This window comes from Oncorhynchus nerka, linkage group LG22 (genome assembly GCF_034236695.1).
Source record: "Oncorhynchus nerka isolate Pitt River linkage group LG22, Oner_Uvic_2.0, whole genome shotgun sequence".
Classification (NCBI taxonomy): domain Eukaryota; kingdom Metazoa; phylum Chordata; class Actinopteri; order Salmoniformes; family Salmonidae; genus Oncorhynchus; species Oncorhynchus nerka.
In genome coordinates, this window is record NC_088417.1 from 94,660,855 (window position 1) to 94,688,541 (window position 27,687).

At 43.2% G+C, this 27,687-nt stretch overlaps 1 protein-coding gene across 2 annotated transcripts; it reads right to left on the minus strand.

The window, feature by feature from the left end:
• Positions 1 to 165: 165 nt before the first annotated feature.
• agxt2 (alanine--glyoxylate aminotransferase 2) lies at positions 166 to 26,709 on the minus strand. Of its 2 annotated transcripts, XM_029628602.2 has the most exons (14): positions 26,496 to 26,709; positions 19,413 to 19,501; positions 18,123 to 18,313; positions 17,818 to 17,941; positions 17,484 to 17,578; positions 17,139 to 17,232; positions 13,858 to 13,951; positions 12,290 to 12,390; positions 11,472 to 11,564; positions 11,123 to 11,255; positions 6,763 to 6,851; positions 5,481 to 5,630; positions 3,877 to 3,975; positions 166 to 1,042 (listed from the first exon to the last, which is right to left on the minus strand). In XM_029628602.2, exons 1-14 carry the CDS (start codon positions 26,593 to 26,595, stop codon positions 938 to 940), a joined length of 1,557 nt encoding a protein of 518 aa, XP_029484462.1. In that variant the 5' UTR covers positions 26,596 to 26,709; the 3' UTR covers positions 166 to 937. The 2 variants fall into 2 exon arrangements, with proteins under 2 accessions (XP_029484462.1, XP_064863664.1); XM_065007592.1 differs by lacking the exons at positions 19,413 to 19,501; positions 26,496 to 26,709 and adding an exon at positions 18,967 to 19,011.
• Between the last annotated feature and the right edge of the window lie 978 nt (positions 26,710 to 27,687).

Genomic DNA, 27,687 nt, shown 5'->3' on the forward strand with positions numbered 1-27,687 from the left:
AAGGTGAGTGGGCAATAGAAGATGAGAAAAGAGCCAGCGCATATGAATTGTACCATCCTACTCAATGTATTTCATCTATACCTAAGCAAGTAACTCGTCTACCCAAAGTCTCAAGATCTATTGGACTTTACATGCACTCAAAAGGTAATGGAATAGACTGACGAGTACAATACTGGTCGGCTTTATTTCAGATTTTGACCCAAAGTTTGTCCATGGCCCTCTCACTGGCAGTATGTGGGCAGGTGTGAGGTTAAAAGTGAATATATTCACAGTTAAGACTAATCAATAACTTTTTTTAAATTTTTATATACACATTTTAAACCTACAACAAAATGAGTTCCAGTACAGAGACAAACAGGTGTCAGTAAATCTTCACATAAACACTTTTTCCCTCCAGGTTTACTACATATGATTACAATCAACTCATTTGTGTGCCTAAAAAGTTACATGTAGTCATTTTGAACATTATACAACAGGTGAGTCTAATCCTGAATGCTGATTGGTTAAAACTGCATTCCAGCCAGTGTCTACATGTAGTCAATTTGAACATTATACAACGGGTGAGTCTAATCCTGAATGCTGATTGGTTAAAACGGCATTCCAGCCAGTGTCTACATGTTGTCAATTTGAACAACACAAAGCATGGTGTCATATCTAAATCTGGTTAAGGCTCATCTCCAGTGGACTGACACCCCAACGCTAGCCTGGTCCCAGATCTGTTGGTGCTGGGTCCAGGCTACCTCAAACGCCATCTTCGTGCATGTTGTACGTAGGGCTCTTGAGCGTTGATGTCGTGTGGGAGAGATGAGGGTACTCTAGCGTCTTTCATTTGCACATGCATGAATGGGGATTGAAGTGCCTGTCTTTTTCTCCATTGCCTAAAATCTGTACTCCTCCTTTGATCTATCTGAAAGAAGTGACCAGGTGAAAACCAGGCCTAATGATGATCTTCCATGTAGTTGTGTAGAGCCTGGTTAAACACAGCCAAGAAGAAGTCTGCATCGTCCCTGGTGATACACATAGGGGGCTTGATCCGGAACGTCTGTGGGTCAGAGAGAGAGCGGGTGTGAGTGGGAAAAAGCTATTAACAGTATGTTCATAGATAACTAACCTCTGTGGGTTCGGAAGTATTTCCTAAAACAAGTGGCACCTCAAATCCTCAAGCTGTCAAAGTGATCTGTGCATTCTTTACCCAAACCGAATATGCAAATGAACAGAAAATAGCATACTACGACAAAAGCCGAAAACAGCAAAGCGCCCTTTTGTCCTCCCGCCCTACATTCCCAGGACTTATTAACTTTAACCTGAAGGGACTGATCTGATACTTGGTTTGTTACATTGCTTTGGAGCCATGTAGGTTCACGACAGACCACAAAGCTAAGGCTTACTAGCAGGCAGATCCTGACTGACAGGACAGACGGGGAATTTGAGTGTACCTGTCCATATAACTCCCTTACCTGTCCATATACTCCTCCTTTCCATTACCTGTCTATATACACCCTTACCTGTCCATATACTCCTCCTTTCCATTACCTGTCTATATACTCCTCCTTTCCATTACCTGTCCATATACTCCTCCTTTCCATTACCTGTCTATATACTCCTCCTTTCCATTACCTGTCTATATACACCCTTACCTGTCCATATACTCCTCCTTTCCATTACCTGTCTATATACTCCTCCTTTCCATTACCTGTCCATATACTCCTCCCTTCCATTACCTGTCCATATTACCTGTCCATATACTCCTCCTTCCATTACCTGTCCATATACTCCTCCTTTCCATTACCTGTCCATATACTCCTCCTTTCCATTACCTGTCCATATACTCCTCCCTTCCATTACCTGTCCATATACTCCTCCCTTCCATTACCTGTCCATATACTCCTCCCTTCCATTACCTGTCCATATACTCCTCCCTTCCATTACCTTCCATCCATTACCTGTCCATATACTCCTCCTTTCCATTACCTGTCCATATACTCCTCCTTTCCATTACCTGTCCATATACTCCTCCTTTCCATTACCTGTCTATATACTCCTCCCTTTTCCATTACCTGTCTATATACATTACCTGTCCATATACTCCTCCTTTCCATTACTCCTCCCTTTCCATTACCTGTCTATATACTCCTCCTTTCCATTACCTGTCTATATACTCCTCCTTTCCATTACCTGTCCATATACTCCTCCTTTCCATTACCTGTCCATATATACTCCTCCTTTCCATTACCTGTCCATATACTCCTCCTTTCCATTACCTGTCCATATACTCCTCCTTTCCATTACCTGTCCATATACTCCTCCTTTCCATTACCTGTCCATACCTGTCCATATACTCCTTCCATTACCTTCCATTATTACCTGTCCATATACTCCTCCTTTCCATTACCTGTCCATATACCTTCCTCCTTCCATATACCATTTCCATTACATATACTCCTCCATTCCATTACCTGTCCATATACTCCTCCTTTCCATTACCTGTCCATATACATTACCTGTCCATATACCTCCTTTCCATTACCTTCCATACACTCCTCCATTCCATTACCTGTCCATATCCTCCATTCCATGTCCATACTCCTCCTCCCTTCCATTACCTGTCCATATACTCCTCCTTTCCATTACCTGTCCATATACTCCTCCTTTCCATTACCTGTCCATATACTCCTCCTTTCCATTACCTGTCCATATACTCCTCCTTTCCATTACCTGTCCATTACCTCCCTTCCATTACCTGTCCATATACTCCTCCTTCCATTACCTGTCCAAATACTCATCCATTCCATTACCTGTCCATATACTCCTCCCTTCCATTACCTGTCCATACACTATTACCTGTCTATATACTCCTTTCCATTACCTGTCCATATACTCCTCCCTTCCATTACCTGTCCATATACTCCTCCTTTCCATTACCTGTCCATATACTCCTCCTTTCCATTACCTGTCCATATACTCCTCCTTTCCATTACCTGTCCATATACTCCTCCTTTCCATTACCTGTCCATATACTCCTCCTTTCCATTACCTGTCCATATACTCCTCCTTTCCATTACCTGTCCATATACTCCTCCTTCCATTACCTGTCCATCCATTACCTGTCCATATACTCCTCCTTTCCATTACCTGTCCATATACTCCTCCTTTCCATTACCTGTCCATATACTCCTCCTTTCCATTACCTGTCCATATACTCCTCCTTTCCATTACCTGTCTATATACTCCTCCTTTCCATTACCTGTCTATATACACCCTTACCTGTCCATATACTCCTCCTTTCCATTACCTGTCCATATACTCCTCCTTTCCATTACCTGTCTATATACTCCTCCTTTCCATTACCTGTCTATATACACCCTTACCTGTCCATATACTCCTCCTTTCCATTACCTGTCTATATACTCCTCCTTTCCATTACCTGTCCATATACTCCTCCCTTCCATTACCTGTCCATATACTCCTCCTTTCCATTACCTGTCCATATACTCCTCCTTTCCATTACCTGTCCATATACTCCTCCTTTCCATTACCTGTCCATATACTCCTCCCTTCCATTACCTGTCCATATACTCCTCCCTTCCATTACCTGTCCAAATACTCATCCATTCCATTACCTGTCCATATACTCCTCCCTTCCATTACCTGTCCATATACTCCTCCTTTCCATTACCTGTCCATATACTCCTCCATTCCATTACCTGTCCATATACTCCTCCATTCCATTACCTGTCCATATACTCCTCCTTTCCATTACCTGTCCATATACTCCATTACCTGTCCATATACTCCTCCTTTCCATTACCTGTCCATACACTCCCCCATTCCATTACCTGTCCATATACTCCCTTACCTGTCCATATACTCCCTTACCTGTCCATACACTCCCCCCTTCCCAATCAGAACACCCATGTCTTTGGTGTCTTCGAAAATCTCGCTCATGGCTGCTGGTGGGAGAGGTTTGCGACTCGCCTGAGAGGGAGGGAGAGATAGAGGACAGAGCAAGAGAGAGTGAGGGAGACTGGGTGGGTTGGAGGGTTAGGACAGTGGTTATGTTCAGGCCTGCTCTGTCGTTATGCAGAACTCTCTACTCGTGATTAATAAGTAACTTGATCTGAACTGAACCATGACCATGACCATGTGGGAGGGCACAGAAACTCGTTCAATTCGCACGCTATATGAGTGATAGTTCTTGGTTAAACAGGATGTTGTATAGATATTGTATATATATATATATATATATATAGACTACAGTATAGATAGTATAAAACAAGAGAATAATCATTTAACCAATTGTGCTAATAATTTCACTAATCTAATTAAGACAAATTATTAATCCATCTGAGAATAAAGAGCATAATATTATGTAAACAAAAAGCGATTAGGTCTCCCCAATTAGCCATTAACTCATGAATTAAAATATTAATTTGCAGGTTCATTAAAATGTTCATTTGCATTGCTCTTACTGTACAATGCACCTGATTTTTCACCATAGTGTGGACTAGGACCTCTCACCTTATCTTTCACCATAGTGTGGACTATGACCTCTCACCTTATCTTTCACCATAGGGTGGACTATGACCTCTCACCTTATCTTTCACCATAGTGTGGACTAGGACCTCTCACCTTATCTTTCACCATAGTGTGAACTAGGACCTCTCACCTTATCTTTCACCATAGTGTGGACAATGACCTCTCACCTTATCTTTCACCATAGTGTGGACTATGACCTCTCACCTTATCTTTCACCATAGTGTGGACTATGACCTCTCACCTTATCTTTCACCATAGTGTGGACTATGACCTCTCACCTTATCTTTCACCATAGGGTGGACTATGACCTCTCACCTTATCTTTCACCATAGTGTGGACTAGGACCTCTCACCTTATCTTTCACCATAGTGTGGACTATGACCTCTCACCTTATCTTTCACCATAGTGTGGACTATGACCTCTCACCTTATCTTTCACCATAGGGTGGACTATGACCTCTCACCTTATCTTTCACCATAGTGTGGACTAGGACCTCTCACCTTATCTTTCACCATAGTGTGGACTATGACCTCTCACCTTATCTTTCACCATAGTGTGGACTATGACCTCTCACCTTATCTTTCACCATAGTGTGGACTATGACCTCTCACCTTATCTTTCACCATAGTGTGGACTATGACCTCTCACCTTATCTTTCACCATAGTGTGGACTAGGACCTCTCACCTTATCTTTCACCATAGTGTGGACTATGACCTCTCACCTTATCTTTCACCATAGTGTGGACTATGACCTCTCACCTTATCTTTCACCATAGTGTGGACTATGACCTCTCACCTTATCTTTCACCATAGTGTGGACTATGACCTCTCACCTTATCTTTCACCATAGTGTGGACTAGGACCTCTCACCTTATCCTTCACCATAGTGTGGACTATGACCTCTCACCTTATCTTTCACCATAGTGTGGACTATGACCTCTCACCTTATCTTTCACCATCTCCACTCCAATCTGCAGTCCCTTCCCTCGGACATCCCCAATGATCTCATACTTGTCCCTCATCTTGGCCAGCTCTGTCAGCAGATAAGTCCCCACGTTGTGGGCGATCTGCTGTGTGCCGTCCTCCTCCATGGTCTGGTGGTGAAATACAATTATAGTAAGCAACTCTATTTCTATGGTGGAACATTAACACATGGAGTTAATGGTGCAAGAATAATGGTGGAACATTTAGCAACATTAACACTTGGAGTAATGGTGCAAGAATAATGGTGGAACATTTAGCAACATTAACACATGGAGTAATGGTGCAAGAATAATGGTGGAACATTTAGCAACATTAACACTTGGAGTAATGGTGCAAGAATAATGGTGGAACATTTAGCAACATTAACACATGGAGTAATGGTGCAAGAATAATGGTGGCTTGCAACATGGAAGTGCAATTATAGTCATATTTCTATGGTGTGCAACATGAAGGAACATGGTGCATTAGCAATGCCATGATTTTTTTTTAAATTATGTGTACTTCTGTGACATGCAAATTCTAAAGCTGAAATCTACTTTTAATGGTACTCTAATATACTCTTAAAATATAGAAAACAATTTAGGGCACATTCTAATAATAAGCATGTGGCATAAAGTAAATTGAAAAGCAGAAGAAAATGATTTATAAACAGTAGCTCAGATCATAGATGGTAGTTTAGTTCAGTGTTTCTCAATATCCAGTCCTCCAGTACCACCAACCCTGGTTCTCCAGTATCCCCAACCCTGGTCCTCCAGTACCACCAACCCTGGCCCTCCAGTACCCCCAACCCTGGTCCTCCAGTACCCCCAACCCTGGCCCTCCAGTACCCCCAACCCTGGCCCTCCAGTACCACCAACCCTGGTCTTCCAGCACCACCAACCCTGGTCCTCGAGTACCCCCAACCCTGTTCCTCCAGTACCCCCAACCCTGGTCCTCCAGTACCCCCAACCCTGGTCCTCCAGTACCCCCAACCCTGGTCCTCCAGTACCCCCAACCCTGGTCCTCCAGTACCCCCAACCCTGGTCCTCCAGTACCACCAACCCTGGTCCTCCAGTACCACCAACAGTACACATTGTTATTGTAGCCTTGGACAAGCACCCCTGATTCAACTAATCATCAAGTCCTCTTGAGTTGAATCATTTGTGTTTTTGTCCAGGCCTACAATCCAAATGTGTGCTGTTGGGGCTACTGGAGGACTGGATGTTGAGAAACCCTGGTTTAGTTGGGTGTGTTTCTGCTTACATCCAGAACAGATGAGGCGATGGCACATGCCACAGGATTACCACCGAACGTGTTGAAGTGAACTCCCTTGGCAAATGAAGCAGCCACCTCTGGAAAACAAGTCACAACAAGAGCTGAGTGGGACAGCTCACTTCACACCTCATCATTCTAGGGGAAAACTCCTTCCATGGAAAGATTCATAGGAGAGATAGAGAGTGTGTGTGTCAGTCAGAGGTGGACGGGCTCATTGTAATGGCTGAAATGGAATGGAGTCAAACGTGCTTTCCATATGTTTGATACCTATGTATTTTATACCTATTCTTTCCAGTTATTACCAATAGCCTGTCCTCCTATAGCTCCTCCCACCAGCCTCCTCTGATGTGTGTTTGTGTGTGTGGCCCAACTCGAGGGTCATCAGGGGGATGTTGAACCGATTACACCCTGGTCTGATGAACACGTGTGAACTGAACAGAGCTTATTCCTGCCTGATTGTGTGTACAGACCAGGGGTTGAAACCAAAACTATTTTCCAATCGTTTCATTCTGAACAGAACCATTCTTTTTTTTGGGACAAAGTTCTCAACTGGTTAGAACCAAATCAAGAACATGTTTATATTGTTCCTTTCGGTTCCTTTTTAAACCACTGAAATATATATATTTTTAAACATTTAGCTCGACATTAAATGACTTTACCAATCAGTGCGGATAGAGCAGCTTGCTGTGGAGTGGGCAAGTGATTTAATCTGTAAAGGAAAGTCATGAAGAGCAAATTGTATTTTGCCGCAACAGCACGGTTTAGTCATACTGAAAGACAAACACAGACACACACTATGCTACCAGTCACATGATAGGGCTAGAGATGCAACTGACATTTTGAGGGTGAGCAAGCTTTCCTTTAAGCGCAAGGCATCTTGTCATGACATACATTATCTGAATTAGTCCCACAGAATTATACCTAGTGGCTTCTATGGAGGAACTTTATGGAGGAACTCTATGGAGCTTCTATGGAGGAACTTTGAATGTCTTTGAACTTCTGAGTTGGTTTAACGTTGGACCAGAGTAAACGTAAGCCAGCTAGCTAACAAGCTGTGCAGAGCAACACTAAAATTCAAAACACCTCACCTTTTTGTGGTTAAGTCCAATGTGAAAATATACACTGAGTGCATAAAACATTAAGGAAAGTTCCCTAATATTGAGTTGCAACCCCTTTCGCCCCCAGAACAGCCTCAATTCATAGGGGCATGGATTCTACAAGGTGTCGAAAGGGTTCCCCAGGGATGCTGTTTTCCACAGTTGTGTCAAGTTGGCTGGATATCCTTTGGGTGGTGGACCATTCTCGATATACGCAGGAAACTGTTGAGCATGAAAAACCCAGCAGAGTTGCAGTTCTTGACACAAACCGTTGTGCCTGGCACCTACTACCATACCCCGCTCAAAGGCACGTTTATATTTTGTCTTGCCCATTCACCCTCTGAATGACACAGACACACGATCCATGTCTCAAGGCTTAAAAATCCTTCTTTAGCCTGTATCCTCCCCTTCATCTACACTGTTTTGAAGTGGATTTAACAAGTGGCATCAATAAAGCATCATAGCTTTCAGCTGGTCATTCTATGTCATGGAAAGAGCAGGTGTCCTTAATGTTTTGTCCACTCAGTCCTTGACTTGCATTGAAAAAGTAAATCCATTCTTCTCTAATTAAACATCGCTCTCTAATTTCTGAATTTTTTTTAACCTTTATTTAACCAGGCAAGTCAGTTAAGAACAAATTCTTATTTTCAATGACGGCCTGGGAACAGTGGGTTAACTGCCTTAATTGCGCTTGTAACGTCATCTGTAGGTAACCTATGCTTCAGAGGGGAGGGGGGCAAGTAACCTACACCCCCACTGTCAAAGATTTCCAGCTGGCAGACGATGGAATAACTTTATGAGTGAGGGCTTGCAGAGGCGCTTTGTTGCCATTTTTGTGGGACTGGAAAAAAATGCAGTTATTAACCAGTTCCCATGTTTTTAAAATAATTTCCGGAACAGTATAGATCACTTTCGGTTTGGGTTCTGTTCCTTGAACGGGTTCCAACGTTTGATACAGACCACAGGCCACGGACAGAAAAGTGGAGGAATCCAGAACCAGGGAAATCAATACCACATTACAATAGTGATTATTACTACACTCTGAAACCTGTTGAAAGCTGAGACTGATCCTCGAAGGGTTAGCTGGTTATGTTGCCTCACACCTCAACACAACGCATTTATTTGTCCTGCAATCTGAGGTGCAGTTAATTGCCGATTTCTGAGGCTGTTAACTCTAATGGCCTTGTCCTCTTGCAGCAGAGGTAACTCTGGGTCTTCCTTTCCTGTGGCGGTCCTCATGAGAGCCAGTTTCATCATAGCACTTGATGGTTTTTGCGACTGCACTTTGTGCGTCTGCACAAAGTTCTTGAAATTTTCCGGATTGACTGACCTTCATGTCTTGAAGTAATGATGAACTGTCATTTCTCTTTGCTTATTTGAGCTCTTCTTGCCATAATATGGACTTGGTCTAATACCAAATAGGGCTATCTTCTGTATACCAACCATACCTTGTCACAACATAGCTGATGGGCTCAAATGCATTAAGGAAAGAAATTCCACAAATTAACTTTTAACAAGGCACACCTGTTATTTGAAATATATTCCAGGTGAATACTTCATGAAGCTGGTTAAGAAAATGCCAAGAGTGTGCAAAGCTGTCATCAAGGCAAAGGGTGGCTACTTTGAAGAATCTCAAATATAAAATATATTTTGATATATTTAACACTTTTTTTGGTTACAACATGATTCCATATGTGTTATTTCATAGTGTTGATGTCTTCACTATTATTCTACAATGTAGAAAATAGTAAAAAGAAAGAAAAAACCTTGAATGAATAGGTGTCCAAACTTTTGACTGGTACTGTACATCACGGCTCTCACTTTTAGAACCAGTATCACATTTCTCAGTTACAGAACCTGTATCACTGTCTTTACAGAACCTGTATCACTGTCTTTACAGAACCTGTTTCACTGTCTTTACAGAACCTGTATCACTGTCTTTACAGAACCTGTTTCACTGTCGTCTTTACTTTACAGAACCTGTATCACTGTCTTTACAGAACCTGTATCACTGTCTTTACAGAACCTGTATCACTGTCTTTACAGAACCTGTATCACTGTCTATACAGAACCTGTATCACTGTCTTTACAGAACCTGTATCACTGTCTTTACAGAACCTGTATCACTGTCTTTACAGAACCTGTATCACTGTTGTCTTTACAGAACCTGTATCACTGTTGTCTTTACAGAACCTGTATCACTGTCTATACAGAACCTATATCACTGTCTTTACAGAACCTGTATCTCTGTCCTTACAGAACCTGTATCACTGTCTATACAGAACCTGTATTAGGGTTCTCAGTTGGGCTGGGTGGGGTTGTGTCTGTGTTTGGGTGGGGGGGTTGTGTCTGTGTTTGGGTGGGGGGTTGTGTCTGTGTTTGGGTGGGGGGTTGTGTCTGTGTTTGGGTGGGGGGTTGTGTCTGTGTTTGGGTGGGGGGTTGTGTCTGTGTTTTGGTGGGGGGTTGTGTCTGTGTTTGGGTGGGTGGGTGGGGGGTTGTGTTTGGGTGGGTGGGGGTTGTGTCTGTGTTTGGGTGGGGGGTTGTGTCTGTGGGTGGGGGGGTGGGGGGTTGTGTCTGTGTTTGGGTGGGGGGTTGTGTCTGTGTTTGGGTGGGTGGGGGGTTGTGTCTGTGGGTGGGGGGGGGGGGATGTGTCTGTGGGTGGGGGGGGATGTGTCTGTGGGTGGGGGGTGGGGTTGTGTCTGTGGGTGGGGGGGTGGAGGGGTTGTGTCTGTGGGTGGGGGGTGGTTGTGTCTGTCCTTACAGAACCTTTATCACTGTCTTTACAGAACCTGTATCACTGTCTTTACAGAACCTGTATTAGGGTTCTCAGTTATAGAACCTATAAGGTTCCAGAGTTAGTTTCCACTGTATAGCATGATGCGATGACTTTTCAATTAGGAGAAATCGAATTAGAATTTCTATTTACATCCTGAATTGACTGAAGGATGATGGCAGTGAGCAAATACGTAATGTAAGTATCAACATCACCCTGGAGTTTCCTTTCCATTCCTAAACCGCCACAATCGCTCTCCATCAAGAGACGCTGCACTGCTGCTGACCCTGTTTGTGTGTGTGTGTGTGTGTGTGTGTGTTGGGGAAGACAGAAGATGTTTCTATTCTATTCAGCATGTGTCAGGCAGTCATTGTTTTATTAAACAGTAGCTATGGACATCTGTGTGACAGAGTGTGAAGTGCTATACCTTCTTCCCCTCCACTGAGGTGGTAAATAAATAAAGTGCTTCCTGTCCTACCAGGTGTCGTGACAACCGCTCCCATAGGAAATCCATTAGCGATGCCCTTTGCCATGGTGACCATGTCTGGTATGACATCATGACCTTGGAACCCCCAGAAGTGACTTCCTGTGCGGCCAAACCCTGTCTGGACCTGATGCAGCGAAGACCAGGCACAAACAGGAAACATGGTTGACATACAGATCAATGTGGACGTAACCCTTTTGACATGTAACATGATGACCTGCTTATTAATGATTTCTGAAGCATCTATATAGTTGTTGTTTGTTATATGTAATTAATGATATATAAACAAATAGGAATATTGAAAATATACATAGAAGGATGGAATATATAAAAAGTATCCAACCTCATCTGCAATGCAGACCCCACCTCTCTCCCTCACAAGTTTGTAGGTGTCCTTGAGGAAGTTCTTGGGGTATTGGACAGCTCCTCCAACTCCCTGTAGAAATACACAAAGCAATGTAAGATAACAACTATATGAAACCACAACTATCCTGTGACAATTGTTTTTTTTCAGCAGTAAACACTCAAAGACATGACAAATCTGTAATGCAACATCTCCACAACGAGTCATGTTTATATTGGACCTAGAAGATAAATAATTAAATGTAAATTGAATTGCCTGTACTTGTCAGATTATATGGAGCTAGAAATAACCATTTATTTAACTAGGCAAGTCTTTTAACTATTTACAATGACTGCCTACCCAGGCCAAACCCTAACCCGGATGATGCTGGGCCAATTGTGCGCCGCCCTATGGGACTCCCAATCATGGCCGGTTGTGAAACAGCCTGGAATTGAACCAGGGTCTGTAGTGACGCCTCTAGCACTGAGATGCAGTGCCTTAGACTTCTGCACCACTCGGGTGCAACAATGCTAAAGCATGACCACTAGAACCAGTAGTCTGTAGCTTATGTAGTTATAAATATATTTAAGCCCCCCCTATGAAGATAATTAGCCTTTGTTAGCTGAGCTGGAAAGATAGACAATTAAGAGTTGGCTTCTTCAGCTTGTGATTTGTTCCCCATAGCAATCTGCTACATTGTTCTTACTGTATGTGTTTTTAGTCACAGCTTCTTGTCTAGAGCCATATCATTTGCCTTATCCCTACTTCTTGTAGCTATGGAGATGTTGGAATGATAACTGAACAATAAAAAGCTGTACCATAATGGGTTCAGCGAAGAACGCAGCGATACGACTGGGAACGCTGGTGGCAAAGACCTCGTTCAGCTGCCCAATGTATTTGTCATTCGCGGTACATGATCCTGTAATTGAAGAACGAAAGTAAATTAGGAGGAAAATTCCAACACAAAATTCTCTTTTTGGTATTTGTTTCATTACTGTCGATATAGTCCCAAAAATGTTTTGCATGTCAGCAATCAAGGTTAACAATGTGTTTCAACACCAACAACCAAAAACAGCATTAATGCTGTTACACATTATCAGCCTTACTTAAAACTTCCTCTTTCAAGGTAGTGTAAACACGGGATCATGCAACTTGTTTGACAGATTCCCATGTGCATTAGTGTGACTAGCTGACAGACAGGGAGTTATAAAGTGAACACGTTCAAGAGTTTTCTAGGAAACGGTAAATGTTTGATTAAAAAAAATAGGACTTTTGAACTGGACTGTATAAAAAAGTATTCTTGGCTTTAGATCGATTTTCAGGTTTGCTGCGTAACCTTCACCCTTATTCAACTGAGTGGATTAACATAGTACTGGACTTTTACAACCAGATACAGGTTTTGATTGAATATGACTAAAATTCCCTCTCTGTCTATAGTCTGCGACATACTTTAGCACAGACAAAACAGGATTTAGCACAAAACAGCATTAACAGTTGATGTTGGAAAATACATCAAGACTTTCTATAGATAAAATATCACCGTAGCATTATGTATTATAATGCACAAAATAGGCAGTGTAATAATAGGCCTGGTCACATGACATAATAAAGCCCTGGCTACAGATGTAGAATGTTAGCCTAATTTGATCACTGTTTTGTTGCTGATAAATTTTCCTGCACAGCACAAACTGCTAACTTGTGTACTTAATGTTTAAAAAGGCTTCTAAAAAGTTTAGAATTTCCACTTTAAAAAAAAGTAATGTCACACTTGATTTGCCCTCACAAAAATGTATCAATCTAAAAAAAAAATGTAATTAATATTTCCTGTTGCTGCAGGATTATTATTCTGCTGTAGCAAACTGTCTCAAATGATCCTCCTAGATCCGTATGACCTATGTAAACACTCCTAATGATATAAACCCCATCTCACCCTGTGCTCAGTGTGTTCAAGGATATATCCGTCTCTAAGCTGCAGTGGGTTGAAGGTTGAACCAACCAGAAGGCAGGATACAGTCTAAGCCTAATGCTGAGTTTCAGTGTTTGGGTGGGGGGTGGGGTTGTGTCTGTGTTTGGGTGGGGGGTGGGCGGGCGGGCGGGCGGGTGGGTGGGTTGTGTCTGTGTTTGGGTGGGGGGTTGTGTCTGTGTTTGGGTGGGGGGTTGTGTCTGTGTTTGGGTGGAGTTGTGTCTGTGTTTGGGTGGGGTTGTGTCTGTGTTTGGGTGGGGTTGTGTCTGTGTTTGGGTGGGGGGGTTGTGTCTGTGTTTGGGTGGGGGGGTTGTGTCTGTATTTGCGCACGTGTGTGTAATTTGGAGAGTCATAAGACCTCCCTGGTGGTTCATAGATGACTACACCCGGTGTGTGTGTGTGTGTATATGTGTTTTACTGTACCTTGAGGACAGCTACAGTCCCTAATGGTCTGGATTGGGGAGTCTCTACAGTTGCTTCCTCCCCATGGGCCAGCAAATACATCAGGACACATGGTCTGGGAGGAGAAGAGACAAATTGAGATTAAACCTGTCTCATACTCACTGCGGCATAGCTTCAAATAGCTTCATAGGTTTCAAAACCTAGATTGCTGTAATAGATCGGCCATTGTAGTTTAGAATGTAAGAATGTAAGATATAAAGTGTCATGGGTGGAAAATGACTATTCTGTCATTCATCAAACTCAGGTTCTGGGACCCTAAAACTTCATTAATACATAGTAACAGACAGGGCTGGTCCTGGCCGTTCTGCTGCCCTAGGCGAGACCACACAATTGCAACCCCTACTAGAATAGTCCCAGTAAGCAAAATAATGTTGAAAAGACGTCTAATATATGCATCTTTCCAGACATTGAAGCAGTAGTGTGGGTAAAATCACAGGGGAAGCACCCCCCCCCCAAAAAAGCCATATTACAACCTATGTGTTGTGATAATTGTGTTGTTTGCTCTATAACCTGTTAGTTCATATGCCTTGTCACCGTGATATATAGGCCTGAGGCCGAGAAAATAAGAAGACACAGTGGCAGAATAAATTCAACCACACCTTTGTTTCATCACAAAACCGGAGAGCAACATCTGTGCTGTGAAGTCCACAAAGCATATTGCATGTAACAAACTGTTACATGACTCACAGCAGCGGTTCCCAAACTTTTTTGGTTACTGTACCACCAACTGAATTTTGCTCTGTCCTTAGTACCCCTGAAGTACCCCCTCATGTGCATTTTACCAGTAATCCTATGGTCTCATGAGTCTTCTCAAGTACCCCCTGTGGATAGACCAAGTGCCCTCAGGGCTCCTAGTACCCCGGGTTGGGAACCACTGACCTACAGCATGGTCAAGCAAGTTAATATTTCCAACATTTTCGAACCACTAAACAGCTATTGATTTAGAACCACAGAGAGTTACTGCAAGTCGCAGTAACTCCACTGTTCCAGTACCATTTAAACTTCAACATGTCAACATCATCAAATCACCTATACTTAGTCTAATAGTGACAACTAAAAGATAGCAATAACAATTTTATCCAATCAACATAAGCTAAATATGATGTGGTTGTCTGTTTCTGATTTAAAAGTGCGTGTTCTTGCAAGTAGAAAAAAAAACATGTTGACTTGTAGAGAAATTCCAAAGCCATCCTCCTCTCTTTCATTTTGAGGAAACAGTCCATCACTCAAAACGGTCGTACAGTACACACTTTTATTTTTAGTTGTCTTAGGCTACCTGACTAAAATTCTTGCTCACTAGCCTAACTTCCTTTCACGGGCAACGTTAGCTAGTTAACATTAGCCTTCTATATCTAGCTACATATGGAACATCCATCCTCTCAGGTCAGGGGCACAATGTACGAATTCATGGCTGGTTCAGAATTGTCGTTATATTCATTGGCCAGTACGTAGATTTAAATAAAAACAAAAAAAACAAATCCCTATCTCCATCCATGGCTAATTTAGGAAAGGGCCAATTCTAGCTAGCTAGCTAGCCACTGGAGGACAACACAATTCAAGTTGTTTCTGTCAATGACGTATGCTCTCGATACAATTTGATCGGAATGACACCAAATCCACACTGGATTACCTTGACCCTTTTTTTTGTGCGCCAGGAACATTCACAGTTGAGCTCACTCATTTTAGCTCAACGCTGATTGGCTATTATTTGTACCTTTTTTTTTTTTTTTTAAGGGAGGCCAAATGCTAGCTGGCTTCCTGCATTTTAATGCTATGTGCGGCAACTTCATATTACTTTGGACCAGACAGCAGGAGATACACGTACAGAGACAGAGGGGTGTTGTTTCACTCGCTCTAATGCTTTCTCCAGTGAGATACATTCAGCCTCTTGCGAATTGAAGGGAAATTATGAATGAAACACAGAGAGAAGAAAGATAATATATCTATTTTATGTTTTTAAAAATGTTTTGTTTCTCTTGGCATCCATGAATACACACCACCGTGTTGAAGTTAGGTTCTGAATGAAAGGTGAAAATACATATTTTCCATGTGTTGAAATCAGGTTTATTTTTGGTTCTGAATGAAAGGTGAAAATACATAATTTCCATGTGTTGATATCAGGTTTATTTTTGGTTCTGAATGAAAGTTGAAAAGATGACATATATAGATGTCTATGTTTGAGCCAAATCAAAGCTGGTCCAGACAGGACAAAATCTGAACCAAACATAAACGTCTATGATTGTTTCAGATTTGGTCCGGACCAAAAACCAACGTCCAGGGACGTGGAATATAAAAGTCCAACACCCCATACTTACTGGGGTGTAGCCTACCATTGTTGGCCCTCAACAGAATATCATGAATGCCCATCCATGTGGTAGGCACACCATTTGTACAACAGGCTGTTGCATTGGCTTGATTAGTCCTGATTCCTGTGACTAATCAATTTGGCTATTTAAGCTCTGAATATCAGCTACCCGACTTTATCGGGAACTTTCCTGCACCTATTGGCAATGTGTTTGCACAGCGGGAAATGCAGAATAAGTATTTTATTTTTCGCTATGATCAGCTTGTAAAATATTGACAGATACAAACTTGAAACCACTGATCATGACAATTTAGCCCATGGGATGAAACTCTTGGACAGCAGTTTTGAGTAGCCTGATTGCCCATTCCATATTGTCCTTTTCACTTTGACCTGACTTGTTTTTAGGGTATCTTGTTGGTTTAACATGCCAGATCATTTTTTGTTGTTGATTGGGCGGCATTTAGGTTAGGCTTTTTCATTGGAGAAACCTGCATGATGTAAAAAGTATCCGTCTCATTACATTGTCATCCATTTTTATCTCCAGTCTGTAGGCTACAGAAAAGGCCACATTCTCTTTCTAACATATCCTGTATCTGCTACATGATTTATGCCAGATAGTTTTTTTTGGACAGAACGTTGGTGGAGCACCCTAGAGAGGCATGCTGGGAAGGGACAAGATAAATATTTTGCATCCTTGCCTTTGACAAAGTGGGCACTGCTTATCACAGGGCGGTGTCAGCGCTCACCTAAAAAGCCCAAATGCCACCGGTTGAGAGAAACGGTCATTGTTTTGGAGCATAATTATGTGAGGTTTTATGTGTTGATGGAGGTGCGTCTTGGTCAGTTTTAGCTCAGAAAAAGCTGCCCTCGTAGGCGGCTGCCTAATAAGCGGGCCGGCCCTGGTGACAGACAGTAGTGATCGCCATCTCATACTTACATTGTGGCAGCCTAACCCAGAGGCAACAGGATACTTATAGGCTGCATTGGAGGTGAGACCCATAGTATGTGGACTGCCACCATGGTAGGAACCCCTGCAACAGACAGGCGAACAGAGTTCATTCACAGTTTAGTTTATGATCAGACTGTTCTCCCTGTTTTGAGTGAGGAAGCAGGTGAAACTTCTCCTGTGAGGTAACACGAGAGTAAAAGGTACTACCACCACACACTGTTATCCATACGTCTGTTAACACACTGCATAGAACAGAGACAAAACAACCACTTATTATCACAGTTGAACATTCATTCAGTAAACCAATAAAAACCAAACCGTAGCCAGGGTTACCTCAGTGTGATGACGTCAAAGTTTCCTGTATGTAGCCTAGCCATGAGCATAGCCAGGTCGTTGGCCTCAGAGCCACTGTTTGTCAGGTAGATAACCTAGCAGGAAACACAGGTACAAGACAGGATATTCATGTTTGCAATTATGGCGCTTTGTCTCAATAGAAATCCATACAATAGATGCCCGTGGGTTTGGTCATTTGGTCATCCGGAACTTGTGGAACTGCGGAACCCGGACCAATATTGCAGATAAAGTTCTGCGTGTGCGGTGGTGAAACGTCACAGTAATCCTACGTAGAAATAAACAAAACAAACAAAGCGAACATATGGTACTGTGCCTTCAGCGGGTCTGGCAGGGTGGCAGCTAGCTTCTCAGTGTACTCATGCAGAGGGGAATACACGTAGATGTTAGTCGTGTGCCACAGCTTTCTCAGCTGCTTCTCTGCCGCCGCCGTCACCTTTCTACAGAGACACAACGTCAGAAACAACTTAGAAATGTTCAGAGGATCCTTGGAACTTCAATTAAATACAGTAGCCTGGTCCCAGATGTTTTTGTGCTCTTTCCAACTACATCGTCAAGCCATATACTGTAGACGGGTACTCAGGCTAGGTGGATAGTGATGGGTATATGATGTTTTTTTACGGGTGGCAGTGCCCCACGCTGACAGTGGCAACGCCAGCGAACAGGTCCAGGTAGCGCCTCCCGTCCACGTCCCACAGCCACTGCATGTGTCCCTGGTGAATGTACACTGGCTTCTTGTAGTAGGTCACTTTCATGGTCATTGGGTTGCAGTTCTGCCTCCGAATGTCCATCATACGCTCTTTGGACATGTCCTAGAATAAAGATCCCATGTTCAATATGAATGTCCTGGGTAGATTATATTATAAAAAGGCAAGAAATTATACACACTATACTAAAATGACAAGACTGTTACTGAAACTTCGCAACAAGGTTGGGGGTCAATTCAGGAAGTAAAGTGAAATTCAAAATTTCCGCATTATAATTATAATTTTCTGCTCAGGAATCTTGAATTTGAGTTTACTTCCTGAATTGACTGTATTAAAATGGAATTGACTCAAACCCAGCACTGTTCTAAGCTTGACAACTTTGTTAATGTAAACCCTGCCTTCTTACTGTAATTTGTGTCCCTCTGGATTAAAGTTACATTCTGACTGTAATTTGGGCTCCCGAGTGGCACAGCGGTCTAAGGCACTGCATCTCAGTGCTTGAGGCGTCACTACAGACACCCTGGTTCGATTCCAGTCTGTATCACAACCGGTCGTGATTAACTGACTTGCCTAGTTAAATAAAGGTTACTTTTCTTTCAAAATTTGTATTCCTCTGGATTAAAGCTACATTCTTATTGTACCTTGTATTCCTTTGGATTAAAGCTACATTCTTACTGTACCTTGTATTCCTTTGGATTAAAGCTACATTCTTACTGTACCTTGTATTCCTCTGGATTAAAGCTACATTCTTATTGTACCTTGTATTCTTCTGGATTAAAGCTACATTCTTACTGTACCTTGTATTCCTTTGGATTAAAGCTACATTCTTACTGTACCTTGTATTCCTCTGGATTAAAGCTACATTCTTACTGTACCTTGTATTCCTCTGGATTAAAGCTACATTCTTACTGTACCTTGTATTCTTCTGGATTAAAGCTACATTCTTACTGTACCTTGTATTCATCTGGATTAAAGCTACATTCTTACTGTACCTTGGATTATTCTTCTGGATTAATTCTTCTGGATTAAAGCTACATTCTTACTGTACCTTGTATTCATCTGGATTTAAGCTACATTCTTACTGTACCTTGTATTCCTTTGGATTAAAGCTACATTCTTACTATACCTTGTATTCTTCTGGATTAAAGCTACATTCTTATTGTACCTTGTATTCTTCTGGATTAAAGCTACATTCTTACTGTACCTTGTATTCTTCTGGATTAAAGCTACATGGGGGCATCTCAGGGAGGTCAGGGGGTGGGTGTTTCACTGCAGACTTTTTAAATAATGCACCTGGAAGAGGAAAGGATTGGAAAGAAAATTAAGGGCCCCATTCCATCCGTAGAGCTGAAGAGCTGCGCTGCAGCGCAATAGAAATTTAAAGGCAATGTTCCCACGTTAGTGGAAAGTGCATTCCTGTTAAACGCTGCATATGTCGGCTCAATCGGAAATTACCTTTAAATTTCAATCACGCTATAGTACTGAATTTTAGCGATACGGATTGAATCCAGCTCTATGTCTGCATCCAAAATTCCACCCTATTCCTCATACACTAGTTTCAACCAGAGCCCTGTGAACTCTGGTCAAAAGTATTTCTCCACAAAGGGTATAGGGTGGAATTTCAGACGTAGCCTTGGTCAAAAATAGATGTGTTGACAGTTGCAATGCAGTGAGACGTGCGAGAGAGATTTCATGAGCATGTTACTATTTATTAACACCAAAGACCTGTGGTGAAACCGAGTTCCCTCCAGACCTGTTATTGTAAACCAGCCAGGTAGTTCCCTCCAGACCTGTTACTGTACTGTAAACCAGCCAGGTAGTTCCCTCCAGACCTGTTACTGTAAACCAGCCAGGTAGTTACCTCCAGACCTGTTACTGTAAACCAGCCAGGTAGTTACCTCCAGACCTGTTACTGTAAACCAGCCAGGTAGTTACCTCCAGACCTGTTACTGTAAACCAGCCAGGTAGTTCCCTCCAGACCTGTTACTGTACTGTAAACCAGCCAGGTAGTTACCTCCAGACCTGTTATTGTAAACCAGCCAGGTAGTTTCCTCCAGACCTGTTATTGTAAACCAGCCAGGTAGTTTCCTCCAGACCTGTTACTGTAAACCAGCCAGGTAGTTACCTCCAGACCTGTTACTGTAAACGAGCCAGGTAGTTACCTCCAGGCCTGTTACTGTACTTTACACCAGCCAGGTAGCCACAGGAAAAGTACTTATATTGTGTCCGAAATGGCACCCTATCCCCTATATAGCGCATTACATTTAAACAGGGCTCATAGGGCTCCGGTCAAAAGCAGTGCACTATATAGTGAACAGGTTGCAATTTCAGGCTTAGACTTAGAAGCATAACTGGTTCCTGACCCTTTGGCCCTTGGTCAAGGTACTGTACTGTGACAGGTACAGTTAAAATGTACTTATGCCTTCTTACATGTACTTAGGCTTTCCTACACTTTAATTAAGTTAGCTGAGACAGGCTTTCTGAACACCATGGCCCTAGGTCAAAAAGGCAAGGTGTGCCAGTGTGTGCAAGTTGAGCAGTCTAGTTGTCCTATTCAAAATAGGGGTTACACTTGCCAGCAGCATACCACCCATACCACCCTTACTTCTGAAGCTAAGCAGGGTTGGTCCTGGTCAGTTCCTGGATGGGAGACCAGATGCTGCTGGAAGTGGTGTTGGAGGGCCAGTAGGAGGCACTCTTTCCTCTGGTCTAAAAAATATCCCAATACCCCAGGGCAGTGATTGGGGACACTGCCCTGTGTAGGGTGCTGTCTTTCGGATGGGATGTTAAACGGGTGTCCTGACTCTCTGAGGTCATTAAAGATCCCATGGCACTTATCGTAGGGGTGTTAACCCCGGTGTCCTGGCTAAATTCCCAATCTGGCCCTCAAACCATCATGGTCACCTAATAATCCCCAGTTTACAATTGGCTCATTAATCCCCCTCCTCTCCCCTGTAACTATTCCCCAGGTCGTTGCTGCAAATGAGAACGTGTTCTCAGTCAACTTACCTGGTAAAATAATGGATAAATAAATAAAAATAAACACTTTGATATGTACATGTGCATTATATAATGTAATATATAGGTCAACTCAGGATACAACGATTTACAACTATGGATGAGAGAACAGAGACTTTTTTTTTTTTTTTTGTATTTATTAAGGATCCCCATTAGTTCCTGCCAAGGCAGCAGCTACTCTTCCTGGGGTTTATTATGGATCCCCATTAGTTCCTGCCAAGGCAGCGGCTACTCTTCCTGGGGTTTATTATGGATCCCCATTAGTTCCTGCCAAGGCAGCGGGGGTTTATTATGGATCCCCATTACTCTTCCTGGGGTTTATTATAGCTCCCCATTAGTTCCTGCCAAGGCAGCGGCTACTCTTCCTGGGGTTTATTATGGATCCCCATTAGTTCCTGCCAAGGCAGCGGCTACTCTTCCTGGGGTTTATTATGGATCCCCATTAGTTCCTGCCAAGGCAGCGGCTACTCTTCCTGGGGTTTATTATAGCTCCCCATTAGTTCCTGCCAAGGCAGCGGCTACTCTTCCTGGGGTTTATTATGGATCCCCATTAGTTCCTGCAAAGGCAGCGGCTACTCTTCCTGGGGTTTATTATAGCTCCCCATTAGTTCCTGCCAAGGCAGCGGCTACTCTTCCTGGGGTTTATTATGGATCCCCATTAGTTCCTGCCAAGGCAGCAGCTACTCTTCCTGGGGTTTATTATAGCTCCCCATTAGTTCCTGCCAAGGCAGCAGCTACTCTTCCTGGGGTTTATCATAGCTCCCCATTAGTTCCTGCCAGGGCAGCGGCTACTCTTCCTGTGGTTTATTATAGCTCCCCATTAGTTCCTGCCAAGGCAGCAGCTACTCTTCCTGGGGTTTATTATAGCTCCCCATTAGTTCCTGCCAAGGCAGCAGCTACTCTTCCTGGGGTTTATTATAGCTCCCCATTAGTTCCTGCCAAGGCAGCAGCTACTCTTCCTGGGGTTTATTATAGCTCCCCATTAGTTCCTGCCAGGGCAGCAGCTACTCTTCCTGGGGTTTATTATAGCTCCCCATTAGTTCCTGCCAAGGCAGCGGCTACTCTTCCTGGAGTTTATTATAGCTCCCCATTAGTTCCTGCCAAGGCAGCGGCTACTCTTCCTGGGGTTTATTATGGATCCCCATTAGTTCCTGCCAAGGCAGCGGCTACTCTTCCTGGGGTTTATTATGGATCCCCATTAGTTCCTGCCAAGGCAGCGGCTACTCTTCCTGGGGTTTATTATGGATCCCCATTAGTTCCTGCCAAGGCAGCGGCTACTCTTCCTGGGGTTTATTATAGCTCCCCATTAGTTCCTGCCAAGGCAGCGGCTACTCTTCCTGGGGTTTATTATGGATCCCCATTAGTTCCTGCCAAGGCAGCGGCTACTCTTCCTGGGGTTTATTATAGCTCCCCATTAGTTCCTGCCAAGGCAGCGGCTACTCTTCCTGGGGTTTATTATGGATCTCCATTAGTTCCTGCCAAGGCAGCAGCTACTCTTCCTGGGGTTTATTATAGCTCCCCATTAGTTCCTGCCAAGGCAGCAGCTACTCTTCCTGGGGTTTATTATAGCTCCCCATTAGTTCCTGCCAGGGCAGCGGCTACTCTTCCTGTGGTTTATTATAGCTCCCCATTAGTTCCTGCCAAGGCAGCAGCTACTCTTCCTGGGGTTTATTATAGCTCCCCATTAGTTCCTGCCAAGGCAGCAGCTACTCTTCCTGGGGTTTATTATAGCTCCCCATTAGTTCCTGCCAGGGCAGCAGCTACTCTTCCTGGGGTTTATTATAGCTCCCCATTAGTTCCTGCCAAGGCAGCGGCTACTCTTCCTGGGGTTTATTATGGATCCCCATTAGTTCCTGCCAAGGCAGCGGCTACTCTTCCTGGGGTTTATTATAGCTCCCCATTAGTTCCTGCCAAGGCAGCGGCTACTCTTCCTGGGGTTTATTATAGCTCCCCATTAGTTCCTGCCAAGGCAGCGGCTACTCTTCCTGGGGTTTATTAAGGATCCCCATTAGTTCCTGCCAAGGCAGCAGCTACTCTTCCTGGGATTTATTATGGATCCCCATTAGTTCATACCAAGGCTGCAGCTACTCTTCCTGGGGTTTATTATGGATCCCCATTAGTTCCTGCCAAGGCAGCAGCTACTCTTCTTGGGGTTTATTATGGATCCCCATTAGTTCCTGCCAAGGCAGCAGCTACTCTTCCTGGGGTTTATTATAGCTCCCAATTAGTTCCTGCCAAGGCTGCAGCTACTCTTCCTGGGGTTTATTATGGATCCCCATTAGTTCTTACCAAGGCAGCAGCTACTCTTCCTGGGGTTTATTATATCTCCCCATTAGTTTTTACTAAGGCAGCAGCTACTCTTCCTGGGGTTTATTATATCTCCCCATTAGTTCTTACCAAGGCTGCAGCTACTCTTCCTGGGGTTTATTATGATCCCCCCATTAGTTCTTACCAAGGCAGCAGCTACTCTTCCTGGGGTTTATTATGGATCCCCATTAGTTCTTACCAAGGCAGCAGCTACTCTTCCTGGGGTTTATTATATCTCCCCATTAGTTCTTACCAAGGCAGCAGCTACTCTTCCTGGGGTTTATTATATCTCCCCATTAGTTCTTACCAAGGCAGCAGCTACTCTTCCTGGGGTTTATTATATCTCCCCATTAGTTCTTACCAAGGCTGCAGCTACTCTTCCTGGGGTTTATTATGATCCCCCCCTGCCTAGGCAGCAGCTACTCTTCCTGGGGTTTATTATATCTCCCCATTAGTTCTTACCAAGGCAGCAGCTACTCTTCCTGGGGTTTATTATATCTCCCCATTAGTTCTTACCAAGGCTGCAGCTACTCTTCCTGGGGTTTATTATGATCCCCCCCTGCCTAGGCAGCAGCTACTCTTCCTGGGGTTTATTATATCTCCCCATTAGTTCTTACCAAGGCAGCAGCTACTCTTCCTGGGGTTTATTATATCTCCCCATTAGTTCCTGCCAAGGCTGCAGCTACTCTTCATGGGGTCCAAACAAGTTAAACAAGAATAAAAATGGTACATATAACATTATTTCACCACTACATATCTAAAATACAACATGTATAATATTACCATACATACGTGTGTGTAGAGTGCCTCTGCTGGCGTGTGTGCGTATGCATGCGTGTGTGTAGAGTGCCTCTGCTGGCGTGTGTGCGTATGCATGCGTGTGTGTAGAGTGCCTCTGCTGGCGTGTGTGCGTATGCATGCGTGTGTGTAGAGTGCCTCTGCTGGCGTGTGTGCGTATGCATGCGTGTGTGTAGAGTGCCTCTGCTGGCGTGTGTGTGTCTCTTCACAGTCCGCATCGTTCCATAAGGTGTAGTTTAATCTGTGTTTTAACTCTGACTTTACTGATTGCATGATGTGGAATAGAGTTACTGTACATGTAGTCAATGGCTGTGTGATTTCCAGAGTCCGTTCTGGACTTGGGTACTATGAAGAGACCCCTGGTGGCATCAACCAATCGAATGTATTTATATAGCCCTTCTTACATCAGCTGATGTCACAAAGTGCTGTACAGAAACCCAGCCTAAAACCCCAAACAGCAAGCAATGCAGGTGTAGAAGCACGGTGGCTAGGAAAAACTCCCTAGAAAGGCCAGAACCTAGGAAGAAACCTAGAGAGGAACCAGGCTATGAGGGGTGGCCAGTCCTCTTCTGGCTGTGCATAGTGGAGATTATAATAGAACATGGCCAAGATGTTCAAATGTTTATAGATGACCAGCAGGGTCAAATAACAATAATGTCAGTGGTTGTCGAGGGTGCAACAGGTCAGCACCTCAGGAGTAAATGTCAGTTGGCTTTTCATAGCCGATCATTCAGAGTATCTCTACCGCTCCTGCTGTCTCTAGAGAGTTGAAAACAGCAGGTCTGGGACAGGTAGCACGTCCTGTGAACAGGTCAGTGTTCTTGTGGAGTATGCATGGGTGTCTGAGCTGTGTACTAGTCGTTTGAACAGACAGCTCAGTGCTTTACAAGGTACAATCAATTCTACCGGCTATTTTAGATGGGGAGGAGGACAACGTGAAGACAGTGTGCCAACGTTATTTGAATTCCTCAAAAAGGAGAAGTATAACCTCCCAGGGTTTATCAATGAATAATAAAATGTACTTAAGGTCACCAAGGAAACGGATGACCTTATCATATCTCATGAAGCCAGGTTGCTTGTTAGGGCATCTCAGAAAACTGATACTGTATCTGGTAGAACAGATGTAGGTTACTTTGGGAAGGTAGGTGAGATGAAAGGACAAACTTTTAAAATCCTCATGCACAAAATGATACAAATCGGTTATAATAATAAAACAACAATATGATCATATCAAATATGCAATAAACAAATGGTTCACCTAATTAATGTGCTCAAATATTTACAATGACTCGGCTTGTATCCAAAAAGCATGCTCATTGCTCAGTCCTCTATAATAGACTGAACAAATGTATAGGTTGTTGATTATCAATAAGGCTTTTAGGTGAATAAATAGATTAGTGAACTGAACTTCAACCACAAAATTATCTCTGCAAACAATTTGCACATACTGAAAATAAAGAATAAAGCCCCATGTCTTTTTTTCCTGTATGCACTGTTTGTGCGTGAAAAACAATACAAATAATATATTACACTGTCAAAGCTCAAGTTTTACCTAGGCCTAATATAAAGATTACAGAAGGTTATTAATGGAATCGTTGTGCTCAACAAGCGCTACTCTACTGCAAGTTGAATCGTTGCGCTCATCAAGCGCTACTCTACTGCAAGTTGAATCGTTGCGCTCATCAAGCGCTACTCTACTGCAAGTTGAATCGTTGCGCTCATCAAGCGCTACTCTACTGCAAGTTGAATCGTTGCGCTCATCAAGCGCTACTCTACTGCAAGTTGAATCGTTGCGCTCATCAAGCGCTACTCTACTGCAAGTTGAATCGTTGCGCTCAACAAGCGCTACTCTACTGCAAGTTGAATCGTTGCGCTCATCAAGCGCTATTCTACTCTACTGCAAGTTGAATCGTTGCGCTCATCAAGCGCTATTCTACTCTACTGCAAGTTGAATCGTTGCGCTCATCAAGCGCTCCTCTACTGCAATATGAAGTGCAAAGTTCTAATGACCGCAACTATATTTTGCCGACTAAAAGGTCCACAAAAACAATCAAACTAGACCGCAAAACCAAAAAACGCGGACAGATACATATCATCCAAACAAGAATTTGAGTCTTTTGTGGTCGGTCTCTGTTTACAAGTCGACATCACCAAGGTAACTTACCACTAGGCCGATGGAATTTGGCCAAGCCAGTAAAGGCATTGTAGGAGTATTTTACCCGATCCAAACATGGGCCATTGAATCGGGAGAAAACCTTATGCATGATGTCTACAGCAGGTAAGATGCCGTCCTGTTGGTCGTTCTCGGAAACTGTTACAGTAATGAAATCGACAAATGCAGAAATTACAGGTTTTTTCCTGAAAAGCTGCTGAAAAGGGTGGAGAGCATATTCAGCCAATGAGGGTCCGAGCCCCGACTCTTAGGTAGTATGTCCATGTCTTGGTGGTGCAATCTGTGACAAGCTGGTACTATTATGGGATCAATATCACGCCAAATGTTTTGTGAACACGCAGCATGCATTTTGTATTCGTGTTTTATGATCTGTACAAATAAGTACCAATCCACAAATGTAAATCACTTTCCAGAATGCAAATCACTTTCCACAAATGTAAATCACTTTCCAGAATGCAAATCACTTTCCACAAACAAATACCTTTTGATTTATAAGTCAATATATTGCATTAGAGTTACAGTTCATATAAGGTAATCAGTCAATTTAAATAAATCCATTAGGCTCTAATCTATAGATTTCACATGACTGGGAATACTAATATGCATCTGTTGGTCAAAGATACAGTACCTTAAAAAAATGGGCCTCCTCACAATATTTCTGGGCATTCAAATTGTCATCGATTAAAAGCAGTTCATTGTGTGTAGTTTATACCTGCCCATACCATAACCCCACAGCCACCATGGGGCCCTCTGTTCACAACGTTGACATCAGCAAACCTCGCTCTAAACGCCGTTGGTGGCGGTTTATGGAAGAGAAAATAACATTAAAATTCTCAGGCAACTGCTCTATAGTGGACATTCCTGCTGTCAGCATGCCAATTGCACGCTCCCTCAAAACTTGACATCTGTGGCTTGTGTCTATAAGGTAGTAGTTTTGGAATTGTTAGCTAGATTACTTGTTGGTTATTACTGCATTGTCGGAACTAGAAGCACAAGCATTTCGCTACACTCGCATTAACATCTGCTAACCATGTGTATGTGACAAATCAAATTAGATTTGATTTTTGTGTGACAAAACTGCACAGTTTAGAGGGGCCTTTTTATTGTCTCTAGCACAAGGTGCACCTGTGTAGTGATCATGCTGTTTAATTGGCTTCTTGATAAGCCACACCTGTCAGGTGGA